The 20,159-nt window shown below is 41.9% G+C and overlaps 1 protein-coding gene across 2 annotated transcripts in view; it reads right to left on the bottom strand.

Annotated features, from left to right (window-relative positions):
* gpc5c (glypican 5c) overlaps positions 1–20,159 on the bottom strand; it is a 134,991-nt gene that overhangs the window by 13,469 nt on the left and 101,363 nt on the right. For both annotated transcript variants that reach the window (XM_077222346.1, XM_077222345.1), the window contains one exon: positions 18,869–18,998. In XM_077222346.1, coding sequence (XP_077078461.1) covers positions 18,869–18,998 — 130 coding nt within the window. The remainder of the gene's footprint in view (positions 1–18,868; positions 18,999–20,159) is intronic.

Genomic DNA, 20,159 nt, shown 5'->3' with positions numbered 1-20,159 from the left:
AAGGGTTTCGCCGAACGCTTCACTGAGGCCCAGAATACTTCACAAGCTATGCGGCATTTCCTGCCCAAGCGCTCCAGCTCATCGCAGAGCAGACAGAGGCCGCCGCAGCCGCAGCGGGCTAGAACAGCCCCCACCGCCTCTCAGCCCGCGTCTCAGGCTGACGCTCGACGCCGCTCGCGCTCTCACAACCGCAAGCCGCCTTCTGAGCGACGGGGTCCTCGGCCCAAGATTGTGCTGAACCCCGAGCCTCGAAAGCCGTCCTAGCCACAAGAATGAAAAGAGAGAGTGCGTGTCTCGCAAAAGCCGGACCACTCTCTCTGCAAAAGCTCAAGCATTACCCAGTCCCCTTACAGGCGGCTGGATATGTTCATACAGCAGTCAATGGGCCAGTCACAGAGCTCGCTCACCTGCAAACAAACGCCGTTTTTACGGCGACGCACAGAAAACACAAAAAGAGTCTTTTTCTGCCTGTGTCACTAAGGGTTCACATGTCCACAAAGTGTGCATTCCCAGATACTGTCAAAACAGTGCCAAATTCATTCCCAGCTCAAGCTGCGCACCCCATGAATGTAGATCACGTGCCTACGGTCATGTACGCACCACTACACACAAGCACTGTTCACACAGTTATAAATTCATCCCCAGTAAAAGCCGGAAACATTATAAAAGTGACGCGTGTGCCTACCACTGTTTATGCACCCCCACTTATAAACACTGTCCTTACAGTGTCAAACACAACCCCAGCCCAGGCTGCGAGTTTTACAGACACAGCGCGCGCTGCTGTAATCACACACGCGCCCATTCACTCAGCTGCTCAGCGCGCGCCCGCGCCTCTGAGAGCTATGAGCTCAGGCGATTCGCTGGCCGGGTCCCTGCGTCACAGCGGCCCGCCCCTAGCCTGTATTCAGCCCATATCTGTACACGCAGCGGCATGGGAAAATATTCCAGATATGCCGAAATGGGTATTGAATATAGTAAAGCACGGATACTCGCTCCAGTTCGCTCGCAGACCACCACGTTTTACGACTGTGGTCGAGACGAAAGTGAGAAAAGAGTGCTCACATGTTCTACGCACCGAGGTGCGCAAACTAATAGAAAAGGGCGCTGTGGAAACTGTTCCCCCCTCTCTGAGCGAGGCAGGTTTTTACAGCTGCTATTTTCTCGTACCGAAAAAGGATGGCGGTCTCCGCCCCATCCTAGATCTCAGACACCTGAACAAAGCACTAATGATTCGCTCGTTCAGAATGTTAACAACCAAGCATATCCTCGCGCAAGTACGCCCAGGAGATTGGTTTCTCTCAGTGGATCTGAAAGATGCTTACTTTCACATTCCAATAGCGCCTCATCACAGGCCGTTTCTGAGATTCGCTTTCGAGGGACAGTCGTACCAGTACACAGTACTTCCGTTCGGCCTGTCCCTGGCTCCCCGTACATTCACGAAATGTATGGATGCAGCACTTTCCCCCCTAAGGCGAAGGGGAGTGCGAATACTGAATTATCTCGACGATTGGCTGATTCTAGCAAAATCAGAGAGTCAGTTAATAACACACAGATCTTGGATTATCAGCCATTTAGAATGCCTGGGTCTAAGAATCAATTTTGCAAAAAGCATACTATCTCCCAGCCAGAGGATTTCTTTCCTGGGAATAGTTCTAGACTCGATGCAAATGACAGCGCGTCTCTCATCAGAGCGCGCGCTCACCATCCGGCGCCTTGCAACATCATTCAGGGCGGGCGCGCTCGCCCCCGTCAAGCGGTTTCAGAGGATGCTCGGTCTCATGGCCTCAGCATCGGCCGTACTCCAGCTAGGATTGTTGCATATGCGCCCTCTCCAACGCTGGCTCAAGAGCCGCGTCCCTACTCACGCGTGGCGTTCGGGCCACCTTTTAATCAGAGCGAACCACGGCTGTATAAAAGCCCTGACGCACTGGAAAGCCGCCGACTGGTACCAGTCAGGCGTGAGTCTGGGTGTGAACACAAGGAGAAAGATGATAACGACAGATGCCTCCAAAATAGGTTGGGGGGCCCTTTACGAGGGCAGGCCTGTCTCCGGCTTTTGGTCAAACCCGGAGAAGCGCCTACACATAAACTGTCTGGAAATGAAAGCGGTCGCTTTGGCTCTCAGAGCCCTGCTCCCACAGCTGAGAAACGAACACGTCTTGGTCCGAACGGACAACATGACGGTAGTATCGTACATAAATCGCCAGGGTGGACTCAGGTCGAGCTCCATGCATTCAATGGCCAGGAGACTCATTTTATGGTCCCAGCACAACTTGCGCTCGCTGAGAGCAGCGCATGTGCCAGGTGCCCTGAACCAGGGGGCGGACATGCTATCCAGAGACAAAATTCTCCCAGGAGAATGGGCTCTCAACCCGCTGACGATTCACTGGTTATGGAAAACCTTTGGCAAAGCGGAGATCGACCTCTTCGCCTCCAAGGAGAACGCGCACTGCCCTCTTTTCTTCACGAAAAGCATGGATGCGCTCGCCCAGAGCTGGCCGAGCCGTCCCTTATATGCCTTTCCCCCGATCGCGATGCTACCGCAGGTCATCAGTCGGGTCAGAGAGGAGAAAAACGCAGTGCTGCTGATAGCCCCACTCTGGAAGAACCAAACATGGTTTCCAGATCTGATGCAAATGCAATCTGCACCACGGCCGATTCCACTGAGGCCAGACCTCCTCAGTCAGGCCAACGGGATGATATTTCATCCCCGCCCCGATCTGTGGGCCCTTCATGCATGGCCCCTCAACGGGTTCCCAGGAACCTCACGAGCGGAGCACTAAAAACCATCGCTGAGGCGCGGGCGCCCTCCACGAGACGCTTATATGCCCAGAAATGGAAAGTGTTCAGTGTCTGGTGTAATGCCAAGGGCCTGAACCCTGAAACATGCGAGATTACGAACGTACTCGCTTTTCTACAAGGGCTTCTGGAGGCGGGCCGCGCCCCCTCCACGCTCAAAGTATATGTGGCGGCCATCACAGCATCACACGACCCTGTAATGGTACGTCCATTGGGAAGAAACGACCTAATTATTCGTTTCCTAAGGGGCGCTAGGAGGATGAACCCTTCACGCCCCCCCTCAGTGCCGATCTGGGACCTAGCTACTGTCCTAGACGCTCTTAAAGGGCCTCCGTTCGAACCACTCCGAACCGTGCACCTTAAACAGCTCTCGCTCAAGACTGCGCTCTTGGTGGCACTCGCCTCGGTCAAGAGAGTGGGCGACCTGCACGCGCTTTCGACAAGCGCTGCCTGCCTAGAATTCGGACCTAACGACTGCAGGGTCGTCCTTAGACCGAAACATGGGTATATTCCTAAAGTGCTCACCACTCCCTTCAAAGCACAGGTTATCTCCCTAACTGCGCTATCGTCCCCAGCAGACGAACACGACGCTAATCTACTCTGCCCCGTTAGGGCTCTCAGAGTGTATTTGGAGCGTTCTGCCCTATTCAGACAGACAGAACAACTGTTTGTATGCTTTGGCGGCCGTACGAAAGGTTACGCCGTTTCAAAGCAGACAATCTCTCACTGGATAGTTGAAGCTATAGCGCTGGCTTATGAAGCTAAGGGACTTCAATGCCCCTGGGGAGTCAAAGCACACTCCACCAGGAGTGTGGCTTCTTCCTGGGCATGGTCGAGCGGGATACCGATCGAGGATATTTGTGCGGCGGCAGGCTGGGCCTCACCGTCCACATTTATCAGGTTCTACAACCTACAGGTCCCGACACTGCATTCCAATGTACTATCAGCATGATGCTAGTTGAACTACGAGTTCGTATCTAGATTATGTATGTGCTTGTGTCACACTGAGCGCCTTCTAGCCGCTCTGTATTCTTTCCCACATATAAAGCTCGCCTCTGCCGGCTAGTTGGATGATAACTTTGCTTTTTTAGCTCAGGCACCTGCCTCTGGCTATCATAAGGCGAAGTTCAGCACGCACGGCGTTTTGCATGGTGTTCCCATAGCGTAAGCTACTTACGCAATAGGAGAGACCTCTCGAAAGGGAACGACTCGGTTACTAACGTAACCTCGGTTCCCTGAGAGGAGGGAACGAGTATTGCGTAAGCTGCCGTGCTTGTGCTTGGTTAGTTCGCTTCAGTCGTTTTAACCTAAAGAACTCTCATGACGGGGCGCCCAATATATAGCTCTTGGCCACGCCCATCTTGGCGGGCTCTGACGCGCGCGGGCGCGAAGCGCGCTCATTGGTCGCGCATTCAGAGTCGCCCCGTCATTGGTTCGAGCAAGTTGCCGCAGCACAGCCAATGACCGAGCTGCCTTCGTTCATTGCTGTCAGCTGTGCAGCTGCAATGCGTTTTACATAAAGACTTCAATATTCTCGAGAAAAGGAGTTTTCCCATAGCGTAAGCTACTTACGCAATACTCGTTCCCTCCTCTCAGGGACCCGAGGATACGTTAGTAACCGAGTCGTTTTGAGCTCTCATGCTACTTTGTCCCGTTTAGTAAATCTGGCCCATAGAATATTACAGTTAGACATATTTGTCAATTTGCAGATTATCACCAACAAAAACTAAAATAATTAGCAATTAAGAATATAAAGAACTGCTCTCAGAGCTCAAACACTAGACATGTGCAGCTGCAAAAGCTCCTATAGATTTCTGTGAATGTATACTTGTGTGTTTGTGTGACTGAGCGAGAGAGAAACGTGTTCACAATGACTTCTGTAAACGCAGTCAGTTACCACAGTCATCTCCACAGAGATGCGGTCAGACTGGTTCAGAGCTACATGTAGGAGGACTAAACCACTAGCAAAGGTCACAAAAACAACACCCACACACACACGCATCATTCGTGCAATCACTGAAAAAGAAAGCGGTCAACTTTCCACTGACCCACTTAGAAACAGGAAAAACAAAACTGTTAGTCAAGTATTTAATAAATTACAAAAGTGAGAAATATGACCCATTTCATTAAAATCAACGAAGCTGTCACAGCAGATTTACAGTTTCTGCTCACGGACTGTCCACATCAGCTCCGGACTCTCGCAAACACTATCATCATTAAAGGTGTATGCACTGCAAAATATATCTCTTATTTTCACTCGGTCTACACTGTGTTGATTATATTGGATGAGTTCTAGTATTGTTATGTTGCTTGCATTGGTGTTATTGGGCAACACCATCTGCTAAAACTCATTCTTTATGACCGTGTGTTTACTGATAGGCCTAGATTTATGTGCAATGGACGAAAGGTCTGTGATTGGTTGCATTGCTCAAGTGCTGCAAAAAAAGTTGTAAATTGGGAGATGGAAAAAATACAATCAATAGTAGTAAACGCTGTTCATGTTTAGGTGAACGTGGCAGTCATAATTATTAAGGATGCTCCCATATTAAAAATACTGGTCAATGACTAATAAATGGCCACTATTCATTTCATTCTACTATTTAACTAAATCAATTTAAAATCAAATAAACAAACAAATTAAATCCATTGTTTTAAATGCTAAGTGTAAAATCACAACATTATAATGCAGTGTATGAAAAAATTTAAAGATTAACTTTTAAGTGACTATTAGACGATGGCAAAGGTAATCTAAATCTAAAAATAGGAAAATGCACCATTAAATATATAATATCCATGTATAATATAATTGTGATTAATTATCTCAGAGGCGATAACATACTTCCCCAGTTAATTAAACACAAGAAAAACTAAACTTACATTAAAGGTGCTCTTAGCGATGTCATGCGTTTTTTAGGCCAAAACATTGTTTGTCACATACAGGAAACATCTCCTCACTATCCGCTAGCTGCCTGTCCCCTGAACACACTGTAAAAAAACACTGTCTCTGCAGACACCCCAGGCTCCACAAACGGCAACAAAAACAAACTGGGCTAACCTGCACCACGAAACATAACAAACCGTTCCAGCCAATAACCCACAAGAAGGATGTGGAGGGTTAGTGCGCGGATGAGGAGGAGGGAGGGTCTAGCTAGCCTCCGTTTTGTTTGACAATACTTTAAACGTCAACAAGAAGTGACGTCACGCGACATCCCTTAGAGCACCTGTGGTGGAATTGTTAATTTTAAAAAATGATAGTAAACTGTCTTTTAGAATGAATCATGTTTCTGACCGAATCTGACCTTTTGGTTATCTAGCTTTAGGATAAACTTTTACCTGACTTCCCCTTTGGTTCTAATATTATGACTAACTTTTACCTGACTTCCCATTTTCGATCTAACAATATGACAAAATAAATCTTACTTCTTTTTCTTCCCATCTAACCTTGCGACAAACTTTTGACACAATGTAACCTTGGACAATGTACCAGAACGTACTGTTTTCGTCTGTATTGTGTTATGATCAACTGAACTATTAACCCTTTACAATGTTTATTCGAAGATTCAAGATATTTTTGCTGATGTCACTAACAGAGGGTAAAGAAGGGGGGGGCTTGCTTTATCAATTTATCCAATCATATTGATAGAAGGTGACTTGTTTGTCATGTTGATTCTATTTTGATGTCTGTCTTTTTTCCAATAAAACCTGATGTATTCTTCTATTTGGGTGAAATCCTCTGGAGTACTTCTCTGAGATTGAAAGGAGCAAGCACAGGAGCAAGTTAGTTTAGAGAAACGATTACAGGTTAGACACTAAAGACCTTTTTCCCAAGTGATAGTGTTAATAGGGAGCGAAACGTCGTTCGACTCTTTGTGAGACTCTTAGGCGGGGTAGGATTGCGACAACCCGTGCGTTCAGAGGTAACTCAGGGACACCCGGTCTAAATCAGGTGCGTAGGGGAGAAAATCTACAACACACCTTTAAGACAACTGTTTTTAGATATGCACTCATTTAACAGAAATCTAAACACTAGGAAAACATGTGTAATAAAACAGCGTAATGAAACAAACACTTAGATGTGTATTTTGTATGTTTTCTTTCCACTACTTTAAAAGAAGAAAAGTTATGGAAGAAAAATAACCCAAAACTGATCAGTGCATGAACAAAACAAATGGATTTGCCAGTAGTGTCTTGCCTTAAATTGAGTCCATAACACAAGGCAATAGCCTGACTGCAGGTTTTGTGATGTTTGAGAGTTAATTATCCAAGCAAACACGCTGAATAAAGTACAGAATATTACCAAAGATGAGTCCAAACATTCACTAAGCATGGGTAAAGTAAAACTAATGAGCTGTGTGTACTGTATGCTCTGTGAAAGTTGTATGAGTGTGTATGGCTCTGTGTCAAGGAAGATGCTGGAAAATACAGGAATTGTTGATCTGAGGTTATCTCTCCATTTAAGATATATTAAACAGTCTGCAGGGAACCATCTCAGTAGATTAGCACATCATAAACACCCCAAAAAACCTCCAACAATGAGTGAGAAAAAGACTTATAGTTATAGGGATAGTTATAGTACCTCTTCCCAACAAGCCACATTATTTGAGATACCATGTCCGTAGTGGAAATGGTGTGGATTGTTTTACACCCCAGAGTTTAAAATTTATGGTTAGGGATTTGTTCAAATCCACAAAACATGGTGAAGTTGTCACAAACCCAGAGCAGATCCATCACTCACACGCAGTAAACATTTCTCTTTGTGGGCAAATGTTTTCATTCGAGAGTGTGTTTCTGGATACACTCGAAGAACATTTCAGCAAAGAACTAAATCCCTAATGGGATGTAGATATTTCAAACATCAAAACAACACTCTTTGTCAATAATGAGCAACCCCACTCTCCTGGTTTTTAAAGGGGGAAACAAAGACAAAACAAAACATACATAGAGACTTTCCACAGTCCGTGCATGTTTTCGCGGTGGGAGAGAGTTTTTCTCAAACCCAGCCGTTGTTTTTCTGCTATAATCCACAAGTTCTGAGAAGGTGCTTCCCAGCTGTGGCGGCTGCCTGAAGGGGAACATTCCGAGAACATTCAGGGCTGTGTCCAAGATATGGGCAGCTCTCGTCCGCCTTTCCGAGCTTAGGTCCCAATCCCACGGATTACATCTGGGTCTCTCGCTGCTGCACGCACGTACCTCTCACTCCATGTGATGACAACAACAACAAAAAAAAAAAAAACTGGTGGCTGTTTCATTATCTGGTGTGGTCATGGCTGAGGGGATTGAGCTAGACAGACTCTGTTAACGTGCACAACTGGTTTCACGGTGTGTCGTGATTTTAAGGGGAAGACCCCTGGCCTGGCCTGTTTGACAGATGTGGACCCAAGTAAGGACGGATATTGCAACCAGTCTTAGCAATTTCCCGGCCCACTTTCATCTGTGATCCACAGCAGAGACTCAACAGGTCCTTGGGCCAGGGTGGCCCTGCACACTGCCTTAAAGACATAGCATGGTCAAAAATGAAAATTGAGTCATTTACTAATCCTCATGTGGCTCTCAAAATCCAAAAAGGATAAAGTACCACAAAAGTAGCAGTGAACTATTCAAGTCTTCTAAAGTTATTTGCAGGTGATTCTTTAACTATTGGCACTTCTGGCTCTGTGGACTTTGTGACAAGGAAAAAAAGTGAGAAGATTTGTATTTCAAATAACTCCTGTTCTTTTGCTCTTGATATTCATCAAAGAATCATGTAAAAAAAGTATCCACAAAAGTATAGAATTAGTAAGATTACTGACTGTTATTTTAAATTATAATACTTTTTCACTATATTATACTTTTCTATATTTTGATCAAATAAATGCAGTCTTGGTGAGCATGAGAAAAGTCTTCAAAAAAATTTTTTTCAAAATCTTACTGACCACAAACTTGCATAAGCATTACAAAAGAATTCAAATTTTAATTTTTCATTTTTTTCCTGAAAGAAATGGGTTTGATCGGCTATGGTATATGAGAGAAGCTCATGATGCTTCAATGTACGGATATTTCGTGGAACATTTCAGCTAGCATGTGTTTTTTTTAACACACAAATGACAGAGGTCAGCACTTCTGTCATAAAAAACGCTGAATTTTCATACTCAACTGGAGGAAGCAGGCTCTCAGAGCGTAAATACAAACATCACATAACACTAATGCTTCTGACTATTCTGCAAAATGCACCAGTCCAACTGCATGCCCACGTCAGAGTGTCAGTGTTGCACATGAGATGTGCCAAACCATGTGTCAGATTCTTTAGTTAGCCCTGAATTTGCACATTTTGGGTTGCAAAAAGCAATTTACAAAACATGCACAATATTACCCAAGAACAGCACCATCTTACGTTGGAGACAGTCCAACTACTGTACAGTAACCTGGCTATATTGTATGTATTTTACAGGACTGTATTTGTACATTAACATTTTTTTTTTTTGTAAATGTGTCCAAATGTGTCAACCTAATAAAGGAGCTATAGTGGTGTCTACTGTGATTTCTACACTGGAACTTATCAATTAATTGTTTGCCGGCAAGTGCATGATCAAATTAGCATTATTGACAATGTTCTGCAAAAAAGATATTAAGATGTTGGATTTAGCATAACTAAATCTCCCTAGTCAATGGGGTGCAAATCAAACAGGTACTATGGTGTGTCTTTGTCATATTTCTACAATGCCATGTAGTGTGATTGCAGACAAGAAAAAGACTGGTGTGTGTGTGTGTGTGTGTGTGTGTGTGTGTGTGTGTGTGTGTGTGTGTGTGTGTGTGTGTGTGTGTGTGTGTGTGTGTGTGTGTGTGTGTAATTGAGAGGGCTCGATGGTCATTAAGGGGCTCATTGGTCGTTAAGGTCGCTTTGGGATCTCATTCACAGTCTGGGCTAATTAAAGACCAATTAAATTGTTCACTTGGGAACATGAAGCACTTTCCCAGACATAGAAAAATGATGATTAAATAGAAGTCACAAATGGGCTGCATCCAGTGTCCTTTCTGCCTGACCATGTTGCTTTTCAAAAAAAAAAAAAATTGTGTTAAGACGTCTATAAAGAAGCCTGTCTTAAGCCCCTTTCACACGGAGATTCCGGAAAATACACGGGTAAAGTGACCCGGGATTTGACCCGGGTTCGTTTGATTTTGGTTAATTCACATTGCCAGAGATTTTCCGGAATCAGAGAAGTGCTTTCACACACAACCCGTAAAATTTTTTTTTTTTTTTTTTTTTTTTTTTTTTTTTATCACTTGCAACTTTTTGGATCATCTGAAAGTGACGAGTGGATATTATCTTTAGTTCCTCCTACAAAAACAACACAACAGAGAGCCTGGACAACAGCAAATCAGAATCCCTGATTCTCAGTCCCTGCAAGTACTAACTAAATAAAATACATTTCTGGAGAACTGACCTTGAGCAGGATGACACAAAAAAACAAACACTTTCATATTCACATTTATATATGACTGGGTCTCATATTTTATTTAATCTATTCAACCTATAAAAGGGGTGGTGATGGCGCAGTGGATAAGACACATGTCTTCGGTGTGAGAGACCCGGGTTCGAATCCACTGTGAGACACCAATGTGTCCCTGAGCAAGACACTTAACCCCTAGTTGCTCCAGAGGCGTGCGACCTCTGAAATATAGCAATTGTAAGTCGCTTTGGATAAAAGCGTCAGCTAAATGAATAAATGTTATGTAAAAGGTGTGCTGACCCAATAATAAAGAAACTCATGCTCTTTTTCATTATTGCCACTTTGCTTAGGGCATTTGAAAGGCACTGTAAATAAAAAGAGCTATTATACAAATACACAATAATATTATACGATTATAATAATGGTAAAACTTTAGTTTAGTTTAATTATTATTATTATAATATATTAATGACTTATTCTACAGGACGATATACTACATCCCTAATCCTACATAATAAACCTAAACTTAACAACTATCTTCCTAACTATTAATAAGCAGTAATTAGGAGTTTATTGAGGCAAAAGTTATATTTAATATTTAGTTAATAGTGAGAATTGGACCCTAAACTAAAGTGTTACCATAATGATAACATAATAATAGCCTAATTATTATAATAAAATATTTATATAATAGTTCCTTTCAAAAGTTTGGAAAAACCCTAGCCAATGTAGCAATTTTTTTATTTTGTTTTATAAATATGCATATTTAGTATATTTTATATATTTAGTAGATATAGCAGATTGTTTTATATACGTACCCTTCAAAAGTCTGCAAATATATATACACATGATTATGTTATCATTGCAATTTACACATTTACTACTTGGTGAAAGCACGTATACAAAAATAAATGAATCAAATATCTTTACTGCAGTTCTACCATGATGGGCAACCAAATGCACAAGAGATCAAGCAGCGAGTTCCCACACACAAAATGAAGTCACCAACTAATGAACTATCTAGGCTTCAACCATCTAACTACCATCAGAAGCTAGTTCTGCATGGATTTTCAAGCACAAAACAGTAAATAAAATACATGCATGTAGGCTGAATCTGAAAAGCACATTGAACCAAGTTACAAGTGGCTCAATTTCCACCGAACAGGATGATAGCAGTCTTCAGAAATCTTTGGAGATATCAGCACATGCATGCTTTTCTGCTTCATGTCTTTAGACAGAGCTCTGAGCCCATCAACAGCACAATCACGTAAATAAGGTTGTCATAGAAACGTGGCCTTTACCACAATTAGAAGGAGTGGGACGGATCACGCAGCAGTGGGAAGTGAGAGACGCATGTGGAGCGAGTTGGCCTATCAGTTAACTGGTGTCAATCACAGGCACGCTGCGGGCAGCCGGCGGGCGCTCTGAGCTGAATGCCGCTGGTGAGGGAGGAATCAATAATCGCAGACAGAGAGAAACAGAGAGATACACTGGCGATGTATGAAAGTGGCAGGTAAACAACTCACACACACACAGGTCATAGGACATACAAAACATGTATAGACACAAATACACACACCTTTCTGTGGGAAAGAAGGGAGGGAAAGAACATCGCGCCATCTGTTTTGAGAAAGTTTGGAGTTCATTAGGAAGCCATTTTGTAAAAAGGTTTCTTGTCAAGGAGTTTGGTTAGAAACCTGTGATATGGAACAATGTCATTTAAGTATTATTTACATTTATTTTGTTAATGTATTTTTTTTTTTGTTGGTCTGGACCAAAAGAACCGAACTTAGTGTGAACACAGTGTCAGGCCAACATTGTATACGCTTTTCTATAGTTAAATTATCATTGTATACGCTTTTCTATAGTTAAATTATCAGAGTCATACCAATTTCAATTCATACCTAACATTCACATTTGATTTGTTACTGTCTGCTGTACATTCACATTACACATTAGTCTACATCAAAGAAAGTTGGATAGGAAATGCTGTATCTTTAAAAGAAAATTTGCTTGTGATTATCCTCATTTGTAAGTCATGTTGGAAAAAAGAATCTGCTGAATGAATACATGTAAATCACTATTATGCCTAGACACATTCCTCATCCAGTCCACTTCCTATGCCATCTCATTTCAGATTGCCCAAAGCATCAATACTCAGTCCCTTCTTCCAGATCCATTCACTGAGGCCCTCTCAGAACCGCTGTTGCCACATTAACGCCGGTTACTAAGAGACCCAAAAGATTCTGGAATCCCCATGTGCCCCATCCAAGCCCACAGCCATTTAGATGGAGTTCTGCTTTCCCAGCTTTGGTTACTGAGGGAAGGAAATTGGTATTTTGGAGGAGAGTACCAGAATGAGAGAGAGAGAGACAGGGAGAGAGAGAGAGAGAGAGAGAGAGAGAGAGAGAGAGAGAGAGAGAGAGACAGGGAGAGAGAGAGAGAGTGAGTGAGTGAGTGAGTGAGTGAGTGAGTGAGTGAGTGAGTGAGTGAGTGAGTGAGTGAGTGAGTGAGTGAGTGAGTGAGTGAGTGAGTGAGTGAGTGAGTGAGTGAGTGAGTGAGAGAGAGAGAGAGAGAGAGAGAGAGAGAGAGAGAGAGAGAGAGAGAGAGAGAGAGAGAGAGAGAGAGAGAGAGAGAGAGAGAGAGAGAGAAAGCAGGAACTCTTAGCTGAAAACATCCCACAATCCATCTTCTGCCAGGGTAGCCAAATAGTCAAGCCCATAAACAAAGACAACATGAAGAGTGATCAGCAATAATGAGCTGTTTGAAATACCCGCTGGCCTTCTTTTGGCCAAACAAAGTAATAAAACAGTTGAAAAGCGACCAGACAGGCAGAATGACTGCAAATAGTGAAGAGAACGAGGCACTTCAACAGTGATTGCTCATTGAAAATGTTGGCCATACTGCTTCTTGGAAATTCAGCTGGTAGAAACCTGCACAACACAAGAATAAAACATTGGCAGAAAACAGTCCACAATAGCTTATTCTGAATGAAATTAAAAAAAAATTCAAATGGAAGAGCAAAAGCAGTCTGAAGTAATTGTCATCTCTGGTCATGTAATGGAACCTTTCTTATCACGTCATGCTCAGCGGTTATCCAATAATTGCTAAACTGGTGGTGTGTCAGCGGTTAAGCTTTGGCTGGAGCTTGTCCACAAATTCCACTGAAGTTATAAATCAGTGACGGGTCTGATATGTGGCATCCGTTCCTGCGCAACACAAACAAAACTCCATTAAACAAGAGACGCCCCACCATTCACAGAATACTGAACGCGAGGATTAGGAAGGTAAATAAAGAGCAATGTGTTCTTCTGTCTCTCAATCTGACGGATGGTGGACCTGCTGTGGTTTTGCTGAGAATGAATCACAACACCCCACAATCACAACACTCAGTACCGGCTGACATGTTAGCATCATTGTATCCACAACCTTAATGTGATTTGCAACAACATTCCTATCAAACAACTCAGATTCAGGTTTGGAGTTAAGGTCAACAAGAACATTTGAATCATCATTTATTCCACTATGATTTCATGGGTTAGTTATGGTTGTGATTAGCCTATATACTGATTGACACAACACTTTTAGAAGACTAACTCTTATGTTTTAGAAAACATTAAAAAAAATCAACAGGGACAATTTTAAGTCTACTTACAAGGAGCAGGAAGATGGTATCACTGTATAAACGTGGCATTGCTGATAAATGTAGCAGAACAGCTGTTTGGGCTTGTTATGATACGGGGCATGTGATACTGCCATGAATATCTGTTTCTTCTAAGTACTGAACATTACAGGACAAAAAAATGGTGTCTGTGTGCAGTGTCAGCCAAATCCACTGATAAAATACAGCTCAGGGTATGACCTCTGGACCCTGCTCATATCAAACAGTGAGATGTGACTTAATGATCCAAATGTTCAGCTCCTGTTCTGACACCCTCAATGTGGAACACATCTGCAAATGAATTAACAACACTGGGGTCAGAAGTTAAAGTATTTAATCACACTGTGCCCGTGGGGCTAGTGCCATGGCCTTGTCGAACTATGCCTCCATCAATTTAAATGCCTCATTGTCATGACGACGGCGCCACAGGCTCAGGGGTCAACAGAGAGGCGTTTGATGGCCATCTCGTGAAATATTGACCTGCGAGAAACGGGGTTCAAGGAACCTAAATGGCATTAACGTGATGGAACAGGACGTGGTGTCATAAAGGGAAGAGGGAAATGCGAGTGTGGAGAGGATGTGACTGTAGTTAAAATTCAGTTGTGTTGATAAACAGCATCTGTGGTCGATCACAGTCTATATGCAACAGTGCAAAGCTGCTCCAAACAACTGCTACTAAAGGATTTGGTCTCATCTTGGAAGGAAAACTTTAAAATCTTGCCTGTTTTTCAGGACAGCAATAAGATTTCATTGCGAGATAATGGAGAGTTTGCCTTAAGTTAAATCTTCGTCTCCTGAGAAAAAAGCCTAATAATCTCACCTGAGTCTCCTTTAGAGTTTAAGAACAGGATATCTAACTGCTCAGATTTGCAAATACCGAACAGAAGTCAGATCTCATAAGGAAAAGTATTCAAGAATTTTCGCATGAAATTCTTACAAGACCAAATGATGTGTTCCCTCTTGGAATAGTTTTAGCATGTTATTGAATATGGCTACGTTAATGTATTTGGTAGTATAAATAATATCCTGTAGCAGAACTAGGCAGGTGGAGCTGGGTGAGGAGGAGGGTTTCAGAGGAACTCTGATAGCGGGCTGCAGGACTATCTTACAACAAACACTGAACCAGACTATTTAAATGCTGAGCAAGCAATCTCATTGGCTGCTGGATTAGCAAAGGCCAATCAGCTCATGCCATGCAGTAATGATGTGATTGCTTGCAAAATGCATGTAAAGGACCTGTCAGCCTGCACTCTCAATTGTTTCATGACTGAACTAGATATTTATCCAAATGAATATACCATAAGAGACTAAAATTAGAAATTAAAAATTGAAAAATAAAATAAAATAATATATGATAAATAAACAAATTATATATAGAAATATTAAAAAAATAATAAAAAATAAATAAATAACCGTTTGATATGCAACTCTTTAAATTGCAAATGTTACTGCTCCCTCGGGGTTGAAATTGTCAAAAGTTGAAACTCTAAAACATCTTTAGCACATCTGCACATCAAGATGTTTCAGCATAATCTAAGAAAACACCTTCTGCTGGCAAACAACACATCCAGAGCACCTATCATAACATCTAACCCTGAGATCTGTGCGTCTTCTTCCAAAAGACAGTTTGAGGAAAAACAGACAGTTTATTTCTTTTGGTCAGCAGGTTCACTTGAGTATTACGACCAGGTGCTGAAACAAAAGACACCTTCAGCTTAAAGCCCCTAATGTCGATTTACTTCTGAGGTAAATAAATAAAGGGACATGAGTGTGTGCTCTTCATACGATAGTAGCAGAGAAAGAATGGTGTGCTCTGGTTCCACAAGTTTACATATTTACAGATAAGCACCGTGGCAAAACTGGGCATATGTTTGGCCTGGCATGTGCAACCAGAAAAAGAGGAAGAAAGCAAACCAAGAGGGAACTGGAAGGAAAGAGAGAGCAGAAGTTGGCTTTGTCTTGCAAAAAAACAGATGCAGTAGCTGCAGTACCAAAAACATTTCCAAGACTGGAGGTCTAATCGCGTTTACCCCTCTTCTCTCTCACTCTTTGTGCCCCTGAGCAGTTGTTTTCTGCAGCAGTTGTTCTGTTGTGGTAGATTGCAGTGTTGTCTATTTGCCAGATTCATTCTCTAATTGTCAGAAAATCAACATTTTACACATTAAATAGAAAAAAGTGGCGGGTGTTATATTAGTGTGCATTTACTCCAAGACTTAATGCACAGATCTATTTTGACATACAGGCAGACCCGTCGCTATGGGCGGGCCATAGGGGGCCGGGCCCGCCCCAAAAAATGCTTGTGCCCCCCCACTTGAGGCACAGATAATTTAATTTTTATTTAATTTTAATATTATCAGTTGCTAATTTTTTGTTGCATTAATGTTGCATTCTTTATCATTAAAACATTAAAAATATAAAGAAACAATGGTGTGATTTTGTTTGATTGATGGGAATCTACACTGCAACAGCCTATCACGGCCTTACTAAAAAGAACGCTAGGCTACGTACTTGACGTACAACGAAGCCGCTCAACAGTTACCGCGCATTTTTGAAAGCTGTTTCAAAACGAGTTTTCGCCGGCTTACTCGCTTCAGTTCCTTCCGAGTGGAAGGATACTTTGATGTGGAGGTTCTGCTCGTAGAATCGCCGCCTCCCGGTGTACTGACAGGAGGGACTGGAGAGAGGACAGCGCAGCCTCCACTCAAAGTACCGGTAGGTTCAAAGTGTCTGTGCGTGCGTGTGTATGTGTGTGTGTCTCATGGCAATGCATATCCCTCTGTTCACTGCTTTAAAATGCAATGTTTGAGAGATGCTTCTGGTGTTACATCTAATATGTTGTATAGTCAAGTGTTATATGGATATTCATAACATTGCTTCTGTGTAATGTGGTGTAGGCTATAGGCTACCTGGTCATATTGCTGTTGGTTACATGTTTAATGTGATGATTAGGCTATGTGCTGCGCGACTAGAGTTGATTATTATAAATATACGTACTGTAGGCTAATAATAATTGTGCCCCCCCATGCATTTCATATGCCCCCCTTAAGACTGAGGTCTGGCGACGGGTCTGCATACAGGATCAGATTTTTTTTGTCCCATACGTTGCCATCAATCGCCTAGTTTATGGCTTCAATCCCGCATTTAAATATGGTTGCCAATCCAGTAACTATGCAGTGTGTCTAGTGAGAAAAAAAAAAGTTTTATTCAAATTGTGAATGGGTTGTAAACAGAAAGCAGGTTTGAAGACAGCTTTGAAACAACTTGAAGATGAGTAAATGATGACAGAATTTTGATTTGTAGGTGAACTTTTCCTTTAAGGACTCAAATACAGGGCTAACAACCGTATTGTGCTGCTGTGTGAATGTCGCCAGAATGTGTTTGAGTTTCAAATCTTTTAAGTGCACTGCCATAACAGCTGATCTTACTGTCTGAGAGATGTGATCAATGTTACAGGTGTCAGACATTTTAAAGTCAGACCTGTGGCCTTTGGAGAATTGCAGAATGATGGATGAGCAGCATTCTTCATATCTCGTCTCCCCTCCCAAACACTTTTGCTCTCATTGACCTAGTCTCTTTCTACCCTGGAATGTTTTTCAGCCGCTGATAAAGGGACGTCTTCTGTACCCTGTTTTTTTGATGTGTGGCACCCTGAAGCGCTAACCGCAGATAAGGGGAAATTGGTGCGCAAGAGCAAGATGGCTACTGGAGGGCCCAGCGGGGTGATTTTAGTGACGAGTGAAGATTGGGTTTCAAAGTGGTTGAGAAATGCTACAGAGACCAGGTCTGCGCTGAACATCGGGAAAAAGAGCCGTGGGTCATGTTTTATGGCTCTGAGCAGAAAAGAGAGGCCATTTAGTGGCCATTTTACCGATGATAGAATGGTAGGTACCACCTCAACACCTGCATTTGAGACAGTCTAAGGTCATACAATCTCTCTGTACCCCTGGGTGGTCTCTGTGGTCATTTCAACACCTGAGTATATGGATGAAATAATATGACTGTTTGTGAGGTCTAGAAGGCTCCTTTTAGCATTTGTTTTGGACCTAAAATTCTTTTCCATGCAACTACTTACACTAACATTACTAATCTTAACACATCCTGGATATAAATAGGTAACAAGGAGGTTCATAACCATTCCCATTCCTCTGAATAGCAGTTGCTCGGCTGCTGCAGGATTACAGATTGTATTGTTCCAGAAGTACAATACCGGTGAAAAGTTTGGGGTCGGTTTTTTGATGTTTTTGAAATTCTCTTATGCTCACCAAGGCTTCGTTTATTTGATCAAAATACAGTAAAACAGATATATTGAGAATTACAATTTAAAATAATTATTTTAAATTTAATTTATTCCTCTGATGCAAAGTTGAATTTTCAGCATCATTACTCTAGTCTTCAGTATCACACGATCCTTTAGAAAACATTCTAATATGCTGATTTGATGGTCAAGAAATATTTCTTATTATTATCAATCTTGAAAACAGTCGAGCTGCTTAATATTTTTGTGGAAACTGTGATACATTCTTTTCAGGATATCTTGATTAAAACGTATAAAAAAAAAAAAAGCATTTATTTGAAAATTACATTGAAAACATTAGAAATATATTTGGTGTCACTTTTTTGGCTTTTATCAATTTAATGTGTCCTTGCTGAATAAAACAATTAATTACTTTCAAAAAAATCCTACAGACCCCAAAATTTTGTGTACCAGCCAAACCAAAACAGTTGTTTCCTCAAACAGTCTCATTAGAGGTACAAGCAACCCTTCAGAAAACATAGTGGCAGCATTCATTCTAAAACTGGGATAGCTAACAGTAGGCCCATGTGTTATCATTTTCTCACAACCAGAATGATTAACTATCTAAACCAGCGTCTAGCAGACAAACAGCTTCACGAGAAAGACCTTGCCAGATAGACCAGCACCAAACTAGCTCAAACCAGCCATGGAAGCCCTGATGAAGGTGAGCTTTTGTTGTTAACTCACAGGGAGATGCCACAGACTCTCCGGAACCTTCACAACCGTCCTCATCATCACATTCGCCACTGCTCTCCCCACTGCCCGTGTCGTCCCAGGATTCCCTGTGCCCCACACCCGGCATGACCTCTTGGATCTCCTAAAAGGAAAAAGAAAAACACATCTCATTAGTATTTATCAGTATAAAACGTATGTGCATTACATATAGAACAAGGTCCGATGCATCCAATTCTGAACAAATTACAATAACGTGTGGGAACAAACAGATAATGATCATTTGTTGTTATAATAATGAAAAGTTTGGAGTCAGTTATATTTTTTCTTGAAATTAACACTTTTGTTCTGCACGGATGCATTAATCAAAAGTAAGGAAATTATAATGTTACAAAACATTTATATATTTCAGATAAATGCTGTTTTTTAAATTGCTTACAGCGAAGAATCCTGAAAAAAAAAATGTATCACGGTTTCCAAAAAAAAAAATATAATTCAGAGCAATTGTTTTCAACATTGATAAGAAATATGACTTGAGCTGTAAATCACTATAATAGAATGATTTCTGCAAAATCATGTGACACTGAAGGCTGGACTTGCTGAAAAATTCAGCTTTGCCATCACAGGAATAAATTGCATGTCAAAATATAAAATAGAAAACAGTAATTTTAATTTGATTTTGCTGTATTTTTTGATCAAATAAATGCAGCCTTGGTGACCTTAAGAGACTTATTGAAAAAAAAAAAACATTATAAAATCTTACCGACCCCAAACTTTTAAACAGTAGAGTATGTAGTAATAAATAAAAATTTGGACAGGTTTTGCGAGAACATGCCCAAAACAAACATGGTAATGCCATGGTACTTTCTGTCCCAAGTGCAGTTTTTAATGACGGAAATGTTTATGTTGAGCGCAATTAAATTAAGGTTTTTCATTTTGGATATTGCTTTGAATTGTTGCTTCACTTCTTAATTCTCCACGAAACAGCTGGTAGTATTAAATCAACAGCAAAGCTAGTGTATAAGCTAGGTTTAAAAACTATGTTAAAAACATAGCTAGGTTAACATAGCGGCCCAGGCACATCTGCGAACACAGGGTGTTTGGCATTTCTAAATCAAGCCCTGGATACCTCAAGCACTGGTTTAGGGCCAGAGATGCTCCATGGGATGGTTGAAACTGGTTTACTATAGCACAAGCAAAGATATTTTTAACCTACACACACAAACTGCATACAGTGGAGTCCAAAAGTCTGGGATTTGTCATTTCAACCTGGAAATAAACAAAGTTTTTAATGTTTTACTCAACT

Source organism: Siphateles boraxobius, unplaced genomic scaffold, assembly GCF_051911475.1.
Source record: "Siphateles boraxobius isolate OS27281-9 unplaced genomic scaffold, OSU_SipBor_1 86, whole genome shotgun sequence".
In the NCBI taxonomy this organism is placed as follows: Eukaryota; Metazoa; Chordata; class Actinopteri; order Cypriniformes; family Leuciscidae; genus Siphateles; species Siphateles boraxobius.
Note: the sequence above shows the minus strand (reverse complement) of the source record. Positions and strands in the feature narration are given on the sequence as shown.